The sequence below is a fragment of the Alosa alosa genome, chromosome 4, assembly GCF_017589495.1.
Source record: "Alosa alosa isolate M-15738 ecotype Scorff River chromosome 4, AALO_Geno_1.1, whole genome shotgun sequence".
In the NCBI taxonomy this organism is placed as follows: Eukaryota; Metazoa; Chordata; class Actinopteri; order Clupeiformes; family Clupeidae; genus Alosa; species Alosa alosa.
This window is the reverse complement of record NC_063192.1, coordinates 11,466,487-11,476,486: the sequence shown is the minus strand read 5'-3', so window position 1 is coordinate 11,476,486 and position 10,000 is coordinate 11,466,487. Positions and strand designations below refer to the sequence as shown.

At 47.9% G+C, this 10,000-nt stretch overlaps 1 protein-coding gene across 4 annotated transcripts in view; it reads left to right on the top strand.

Annotated features, from left to right (window-relative positions):
• ptpn11b (protein tyrosine phosphatase non-receptor type 11b) overlaps window positions 1-10,000 on the top strand; it is a 33,762-nt gene that overhangs the window by 13,101 nt on the left and 10,661 nt on the right. For all 4 annotated transcript variants that reach the window (XM_048242153.1, XM_048242154.1, XM_048242150.1 and 1 more), the window contains exon 2: window positions 695-817. In XM_048242153.1, the coding sequence (XP_048098110.1) occupies window positions 695-817 (123 nt within the window). The remainder of the gene's footprint in view (window positions 1-694; window positions 818-10,000) is intronic.

Below are 10,000 nucleotides of genomic sequence, written 5' to 3'. Positions count from 1 at the left end.
CTGCCTGGGTCTTAATGTACGGGCCGTAGCCCTTTTATCTGGGACAGGAGGATTACGGTCATGTCATCAGAGTATATTATGTCCTCAGTATATGCTATAATCCCTTCCTATTGCAAACTTGTTTATGTCATGTAAATCAGACCATGCTTCAGCTATCAGCACTTAAGTTCCGCCCTTTGTTCTCCCTGCCCGTCACGTCCTCCCCTCTGGGCTACCCCACCATGGAGCCACATGGCCACTTCATGCCTGTGTTTGTTTACATAATGCACTGCCTTGTTTTGTTCATTTTGTTCTTTGTTTAAAAAACAGCGCTCCAAATCATGCAGAGTTCTTTCATCTTTTATGGTTCTGACCTCGAAACCTTGAATTATGAATGTGTGTGTGTGTGTGTGTGTGTGTGTGTGTGTGTGTGTGTGTGTGTGAGTGTGTGTGTGTGTGTGTGTGTGTGTGTGTGTGTGTGTGTGTGTGTGTGTGTGTGTGTGTGTGTGTGTGTGTGTGTTGGTGTGTGTGTGTGTGTGAGAGAGAAAGAGAGAAATAGAGAGAGAGAGAGGTAGTGTGTGTGAGGGTGTGTGTGTGTGTGTGTGTGTGTCTACAGTATGTGTGTGCTTCTGTGTAATGACTGGGGGACACACCTCTGTGACTGTGCCCGATAAAGTGAGCTCACCTGTGCTCTGTGTGTGGTACCCGTTTACAGGTGGTTCCACCCCAACATCACTGGGATAGAGGCTGAGCAGCTGCTCCTGACACGGGGGGTCCACGGCAGCTTCCTGGCCCGGCCCAGCAAGAGCAACCCAGGGGACTTCACACTCTCTGTCAGGTATGGCTGCGCTCACAATATCCATATCGCCATGTGCAGTGTCTTGAGGTACGATATGTATTGATACAGATGCTGCTGTATCAATTTGCCGTCAAAAAAGGAAAAACACAAGAGACAATTTAAGAGTCATTTTAAGTGTTAAAGTTAAAGGTAATAACTGTCCGATTTAAAACAGAATTATTTGATATTACCTTAAGGTCTCTGTGGGCCTGAATTGAAGTGTTAGAGTGAAGGGTGTTTTGAACATGGTCATTATTCAGAATCAACTTGTATTGCGATACACAGTGACACGTATCTTATGATGACTTCTGTATTGTGACACATCGTATAGTGCTAGTATTTTATGGTGGCCTGTATTGTGATGCATATGATATCATGGTCTCTGTATTGTGATGCGTATCATATCATGGTCTCCGTATTGTGATGCGTATCATATCATGGTCTCCGTATTGTGATGCGTATCATATCATGGTCTCCGTATTGTGATGCGTATCATATCATGGTCTCTGTATTGTGATGCGTATCACATCATGGTCTCTGTATTGTGATGTGTATCATATCATGGTCTTCGTATTGTGATGCGTATCATATCAGCTGGAGACTTCGCTCACTGCCTTGCACAACTGACAGACTGAGAAAGTCATTTGTCCCCAGGGCCATTGAACTGTTCAATGCCTCACTTAAGGGAAGAGGAGAGATAGACTTCTCTGCATAGTCTGTCTGCCTCTTCACCCCCTCCATGTTTGGTACTGTCTGTCCACTAGCCACTTGTACCACTGTCTTTATGCCTCACTGTTTGCGTGCTATATTAGCACATTAGCACATATGCATAACCCCCCCCCTCCATGCCACAGCCGAACTGTGGCCACACTTATACATTTTCTTAAATAGTTAAATATATAGATAAGTATATATACTTTTTTGATCCCGTGAGGGAAATTTGGTCTCTGCATTTAACCCAATCGGTGAATTAGTGAAACAGAAACAGCACACAGTGAACACACAGTGAGGTGAAGCACACACTAATCCCGGGCGCAGTGAGCTGCCAGCTTCAACGGGCGGGCGGGGGAGCAGTGAGGGGTTAGGTGCCTTGCTCAAGGGCACTTCAGCCACGGCCACTCACTGGTGGCAACCCTTCGGTTACAAGTCCAGAAACCAGTGGGCCACGGCTTTTTTTATTTTATTTAAACAGCACGAGGGAAAAAACAGTCATCAGAGACAAAGTTTTTCTTAGTTATTCGCTTGTGACATGGAGGCCTTGGAGGGATACTTTATTGACGAACTTGACACTCTGCTATCCTCCATCCCTGAGCATGACTGTCCGCTTCTTGTTCTCGGTGATATGAACATCCACTTAGATGCCCCAGGCTCAGCGGACTTTTGGCCCTGGTCCACTCCTTTGACCTCGAACTGGTTCAAAGCCCACCGACTCACAAAGCTGGCAAAGAGCTTGACTTGATCTTCACTCGGAACTGCAGCACAGACACCCTCATGGTGACGCCTCTCCATCTTTCTGACCACTTCTTCATCCAGTTCAACGCCAGCCTGTCAGAACAGCCTCCGGCTCCTCAGCCGATGGTCACATTCCGCCCGCAACATCCGAACCTGTCTCCAACGCACTTCTCCTCTGTGGTTGCCTCCGGTCTACCTCCACTCAACACCTTCTCCTCTCTGGAGGTTAATGAAGCCACCGACTGGCTCTGCTCCACACTGACCTCGTGTCTAGACGAGCTGTGCCCTCTTACCACAAGGCCAGCTCGATCCAAACATTCTCATCCATGGCTAAATGATACCCTCCGATCGCGAGCGCACCAAACTCAGAGCCGCTGAGAGGAAATGGCACAAATCAAACTAGCTGACGACCTCAAAACTACCAGACACTCCTGACCTCCTTCTCAGCCAGCATCACTGCTGCTAAGACTGCTTTCTACCATGACAAAATCAACAGCTTACAGACACTCAAAAACTTTTCTCAACCTTCAAATCGCTACTCAACCCTCAGCTGCCTCCTCCTCCATCCAGCCTTACTGCAGATACCCTCGCCTCATTTTTTTTACAAACAAAGTGGCGGCAATCAGCAGTCAATTCTCTACATGCCCACTCAACGATCTGACTCAGATACCGCCTCCTACAACCTCTAGGGACTGCTGGAACATCTTTTTCAGCATTCACGCCTCTCCGAGTGAAGTGTCCAGACTCCTGACATGCAGCCGTCCTACCACATGCTTGCTGGACCCTATACCCACGGAGCCTACTTCAGTCCATCAGCCCGACCATCGCCCAGCTATCACACATGTGATCTATGCCTCGCTAACCTCTGGCACATTTCCAACAGCGTTCAAAATGGCCCGGTAACACCGTTACTTAAGAAAGCTTCTCTCAACCCTGCTCAAGTCGAGAACTACCGCCCTGTCTCACTACTGCCTTTCCTATCCAAAGGCATTGAACGAAAGCAGTCTCCAAACAGGTCTCTGACTTCCTTTCACAGAACAACCTTCTGGATCCAAATCAGTCTGGGTTCAAAAGCGGCCACTCTACCGAAACGGCTCTGCTGTCTGTAACAGAAGCCTTAAAAGAAGCCAGGGCGACCGCCCGGTCATCAGTACTCATTCTGCTTGACTTATCGGTTGCCTTTGACACGGGTTAATCACCGTATCCTTCTCTCTATACTGGCTGACATGGGAATCTCGGTTCTGCTCTCTCCTGGTTTGAATCCTACCTCACAGGGCGTTCGTTTAACGTTATCATGGCTTGGTCAGCTATCCGCACCTCACCATCTCACCACAGGGGTCCCCCAGGGCTCAGTGCTGGGCCCCCTCCTCTTTGCTATCTACACCACCTCCTTGGGACAGATTATCCGTTCGCACGGCTTCTCATACCACTGCTATGCAGACGACACACAGCTCTATCTGTCCTTTCCACCTGACGACCCCCTGGTTTCAGCACGGATCTCGGATTGCCTTTCAGACATAGCTACATGGATGAAGGCACACCACCTCCAGCTGAACCTCTCAAAGACTGAACTGCTGGTCATCCCAGCTAAACCTACCATACACCACGACATCAACATCAAATTTGACTCCCTGTCTGTTTTACTGACCAGGACTGCAAGAAATCTAGGAGTTGTTCTTGACAACCAACTAAACTTCTCAGATCATGTTGCCTCAGTCGCCCGGTCATGCCGTTTCGCACTCTACAACATACGGAAAATCAGGACTTACTTGACTCAAGATGCTACCCAACTTCTGGTTCAGGCAATAGTCATCTCACGACTTCGACTACTGCAATGCCCTCCTGACAGGTCTCCCAGCCTGCGCCCAGTGAAACCACTTCAGATGATCCAGAACGCGGCGGCGGCGCCTGGTCTACAACCAACCCAAAAGGGCACATGTTACCCCTCGCTGCTCATCCAGCTACACTGGCTACCTATGGCGGCCCGCATCAAATTCAAGTCTCTAACGCTTGCCTACAAAGTAGTCTCCGGTTCTGCTCCCACCTACTTGAATGCCCTCTTACAGACTTACACTACCTCCAGACTGCTGCGCTCAAGCCAATCCAAACTTTTCTCATCTGTTGTTCCTCGTTGGTGGAACACACTTCCAGTTCCTACAAGGGCAGGGACATCCTTTTCCACTTTCAAAAAACTCCTGAAGACCCAGCTCTTTAGAGAACATCTACTCTCATAGCAACACTTACAACAAGTCTTACTGATCCTAGCACTCACCAGCCGTTTTAAACTGACAAGTAACTGTTAAAAACAGCACTCACCCGACGACTTATTCTTACTGTACTCTAATGTTCTTTTAAACTGTCCTAAAATTGTGAGAATTGTTCTAAAACTTACTGTTTACCATGTTGTTAGTCGCTTTGGTTAAAAAGCGTCAGCCAAATGTAATGTAATATGACCTTTCGTAGCCCTTGCTTGGAAAAGAGCGTAGATGGAATGGAAAATACTGAGCAAAAAGAGAGAGAGAGAGACTTGGCTTTCGCTCCTGAGAGAAAAGAGAGAGAGAGAGACTTGGCTTTCGCTCCTGGCAATTAATGAACTCTAGCATAAAGAGCAGCTCTGTGTTAACAATAGGAGTGGATGGCGCCAAAATGTGCTTTATGGCACAAACAAACACTGGTCAGGGCTTACACATTTCATTTACAGGATTGATAACAGTATGTTGATGACGGCGATGATGATGATGGTGGTGGTGGTGGTGGTGGTGGTGTGTGTGTGTTTGTGTGTGTGTGTGTGTGTGTGTGTGTGTGTGTGTGTGTGTGTGTGTGTGCAGATCCATCCAGCCCAGCTTACCAGTAAGATCCATCCAGCACAGCTTACAAGTATTTTAGAGCCCCTGCTGCATGATTTCACTTTTGTCCATGTCCTGTAACAGAGCTGAAACAGATCATATTAATAGGCTGACCGTGCCCTTTTGTTTTCCTGGTGTGTTTGTATGCCTGAAGCTGAGGACTAGTAAACTGCAGCTTATAGTAGCAGCCCTGCCTGAAATTAGACAGGACCAGTGGTGTATTTGTGTGTGTGTGTGTGTGTGTGTGTGTGTGTGTGTGTGTGTGTGTGTGTGTGTGTGTGTGAAAGAGAGGGGGGGGCAGAAGCTTTTAAGTTTCTCATCAGTGTATCACTCTCTCTTTACAGCAGTCGTGGGCACCAGAGAGAGCAGAGAGAGAGTGTGTGTGTGTGTGTGGGGGTGCACCAGATGGAGAGATTGAGAGTGAGACAGCAGGAGAAAGGGAAAGAGAGAGAGCAAGACAGAGAGAGAGAGTAGAGGGAATAAACTGGGAGAGTCAGGCAGCCATACGGATGCAGGGCTGGGTTGCTGGCGAGGAGTCAGCGGCGGTACCTCTTAATGGCTTTAAGACGCGCCGCGCTGCATCACACCACGTGCGGAGGCCCCACACAGGCAGACGTGGCCGTGCCACCGGCATCCGCTGCCTCAGCAGGCTCAGCGCTGAGCCCATCCCAGTGCGTAACCGTTACGTGCCCCAGAGCTGGCGGGCGGTGTGGGCCTGGCACCCCTCCCCTCCCCTCGCCGCCCCACTGTTTCAGGGCTCGGCTGTGCTGAGCTTCGGCTGGCTCCTATGCCACGGTAGCCTTGCAAACTTGACAGAGACACAACCACTTTCACACCATAGTTGAGGCAAGGCAGGGGGCTGCCGTGCCACCACCCGAATCCCCCCACCCCCTAACCCTTCCCTGCCGGCCCTTAATGAAAGCAAACTTACCAGTGTCAAAACAAGGGGTTTTACTGAAGATATTGCTATTCAAATTATTTTTGAAAGACTGTACTTGTATAGCCTTTAACCTGTCCTCTCTTGATGATATATCAGTAGTCTTTCATCATCATGTCTTGATTGTATGCATTAAGTAGGTCAACACAAAGAAATGACTTTGAGCAATGATCAACTTCAGATTTGAAAAATAATATGTAGTTGTTTGAATTCAAATGACTTAGTGTGTGTTATGTATTGTTGAGTGCTTGGAAGTTTGCAGCTGTTATGGTATTACGTCCAACAAGATAAGCGTAGAGCTGGCAACCTTTTTATCATTTTAACTGCAGACAGACAGGCTTGGAGAAGGCCATTACTCTCTCACTCACACTGCAAAGATTTAATAATGAGCTTTCTATCTCATAGACTTTCACTTGCACTCTTAGCCCTCTCACAGAAACACACACACAGACACACAGACACACACACACATTGTTCATAGAGTGCATTTTCATAACGGGAGAGAAGGTAATTACAAAGTCATTAAGAAAGTCTCCCCTTACAAGGGCATTACAGTATTTGATAAAGCATCCCTATCACACAAATGGACTCAGAGGGACTGCATCACACCATTATCATCTCTTTCCTGTCTGTCTCCTCTCTCTCTCTCCCACTCTCTCACTCTCTCTCTCTCTCGCTCTCTCAATCTCTATCTCACTCTCTCTCACTCTCTCTCTCTCTCTCTCTCTCTCTCTCTCTTTCTATCTCGTCCTCTCTCCATTTTTCTGCCAGTCTACCACGAGTAGAGGCCTGTTTATTGTACTCTCTCTCTGCGTGCCGAGGCTAGACTCAGTCAGACCTGAACAGTTAAATCAGTGGGCCACACATTAGACATACAGGCATCCTGTAACTAACACTGATTCCATGCTGTGGTAAACAAAAACAGGAGCACTTCATCTCACTAATGTTGGTAATGTTGAGGTTAATGGTTTGTTCGTGTTGACTTGCACATTGAATTATGCTTGTTACTGGGAACAACGATTTACATGATGATGCATCCATTAACATAAACAAACCATAAAACTACAGCATTCAGAATTACTCACAGTTGATCTCTACTGACGTTAATAGTTTGTGTGTGTGAATAATGGAAAGTGTGTTGTCACTCTTGTGGATACTGTAAGTGTTGATTAGTTTGGCGGGTGAGAAGTATAAATATATATACTCTTTTGATCCCGTGAGGGAAATTTGGTCTCTGCATTTATCCCAATGAATTAGTGAAACACACTCAGCACACAGTGAACAGAAGCACAAACTAATACCGACGCACCTAACCCGTCGGGGAGCAGTGAGGGGTTAGGTGCCTTGCTCAAGGGCACTTCAGCCATTCCTACTGGTCGGAGTTCGAACCGGCAACCCTCCGGTTACAAGTCCGAAGCCCTAACCAGTAGGCCACGGCTGCCCCAGGAGAAGAGTACTGACAGGCAGGAGTGGAGCAGAGAGCAGAGGTGGAAGGCCTGAGGGTCCTTGCCCTGAGACGGCTTAGTGTGCATCCTCCAGATGTGAATGGGTCCTCTCTGTAGATGTGACCTCTGGCTGTCCACAACCGATGGGAATCCCAGTCCAGACCGCAAGGCCTCCTTTCGAAACAGACCTCTCCAGTCCAGAGAGAGAAAGAAAAGACAGTGACGGAAAGAGAGAGAGAGAAAGAGAGAGAGAGAGAGAGAGAGAGAGAAGTCTGAAATGCCCTTGCCCCTTGTGCTGAATATAGATTCCCCTCCCTCTCGATTCCCAATTATGTAATAGCCGATTGCCTCAATTCACTGTAAATATTTCCACTGCCGCTGAGCTATTTATAGATCCTCACCATTGATCCCGGGCAGTGCATGTCCAAACATAATCTCTGACTGACTTTAGTCGCAATGGCCAGACTCCATGAGGAGGAGGGCGAGCTAAATGGCATTGGCTGCTGGAGATGGAGAGCAGCAGGCACGTTATCTAGGGGAGGGGGAGAGTGTGTGTGTGTGTGTGTGTGTGTGTGTGTGTGTGTGTGTGTGTGTGTGTGTGTGTGTGTGTGTGTGTGTTTTGTGTGTGTGTGTGTGTGTGTGTGTGTGTGTGTGTTTTTTGTGTGTGTGTGTGTGGGAGGGGGTTGTGTGTGTGTGTGGGGGGGGGGGTGTGTGTGTGTGTGGGTTTGTGTGTGTGTGTGTGGGGGGGTGATTAAAGCGGCTCCCAGAGAGACAGACGGGCATTGGTTGGGCCGTTCTGTTTCTCCTGTCTCACTGACCAGCGAGCACAGCGCAGCACAGGGCTGACCTGATGGAACAGCAAAAAAATCAATGATGGACCCACACTGAACTGGGTATAAAATGGCGAAAAGACTCAAACAGGGAGAAGTGAGTGAGCAGGAGGAAAGCAAACAAGCATCCTTGGTGACCGAGGGATTTGGGTTGGGTTCCGAGGACGATATGTCCTGCACGCTCCCCTTGGTCAGTGCCACAAAATACGAGGGGAGGGATCAGATACCATACCAGCCATTGTGATTGATTTGGACCACGAGTGCCAGGTTAAAAGCACACACCATCTTTCATTCAGTATGCTCACTTAGTCATCTGTATTACCATGGGGAGTTTCAAGTGTGTGATACATCAGTTACTATATTTATTTGTGTTCACTTGGCTAATGTTTTTACCCATAGCAACATCCCAAGTGTGGTAGACTTCAACACAAGCAACAGCAGGTTGAGGAGACACGTGGAAAAAGTCTAACATACTGTATGGTAGGAGTATGGTATGGAAGTCTTGTTGATCAAGAACCTTGAGTCTTGAGTCTTCTTTTGCTTTTGAACAAGAGAGATTTTGCTCATGAGGCAATGTACAGTGTGTATGCTGAACTAAACATGTTGTATTTCCCAGATGTTCATTTTACAAGGCATTGACATTTAGTCTTTGCTTTGACATCTTAAGTAGTATTTGCACTTTAGAATGTATTTGAGCAGTTATCATTTTACTTCTTTCTTTGCTGTGTTCAGAGGGACAAAATGGCCCTAGCAGAGGCAGATTTGCCAGAGATTGGACAAGTTTGCAAGTTTTTCGGCCACTAAATGACGAGGACAAGATCGCAGCAGACATCCAATGATTATCCTCTTGAGGTCACATACTTGCAGTTCAGCACTCCCAACAGCACACACACACACACACACACACACACACACACACACACACACACACACACACACACACACACACATACACACACTCACACACACACGTCACATAACACCCACATCATCATCTCTCTCTCTCAGTTACTCTATCTCTCAGTTGCTGTGTGTTTTGAATGGCATCCAGGTCAATGCACATCCATCAGACTGCACTGAGCGGAGCGGCATGCCGTCTGTCCTTATGAGAGTGAGAGTGCAGAGACTCAATTGGACTGGGATTTGTTATTTGTGTCTTTGCGTGCGCTGTGATTGCATTAAAGCTGCCACAGCCAGCCAGCCAGCCATGCAGGCTTGCAGGCAGGCCGACACACACAAACACATACGCAAACTCTCTCACACACACACACACACACACACACACACACATATGCCGACACACACACGGGCTGTCAGTGGGCTCCACACACACATTTACAGACATGCGCACAAATGCACACACAGGCCAACAGTTGGCTCTGCACACACACACACACACACACACACACACATACACACACACACTCATGCGTGGCGCGGCAGTCAGTAACCATTAGCCGGCGCTGATGAGGGGCGCGCTGCTCCCTGCTCCATGGAAACATCCATAATGCAATTACAGGCTGCCCAGAGTGCAGATTTATGAAAGATAGAACAATAACGATGGATGAGGGAGGCCAAGGCACAGACACTCAGGGAGCCAGGCAGGAGAGAGAGAGAGAGGAGGATGATGAGATTTATTTCACCTCATCCACTCCCTTTTCCATATATTACGT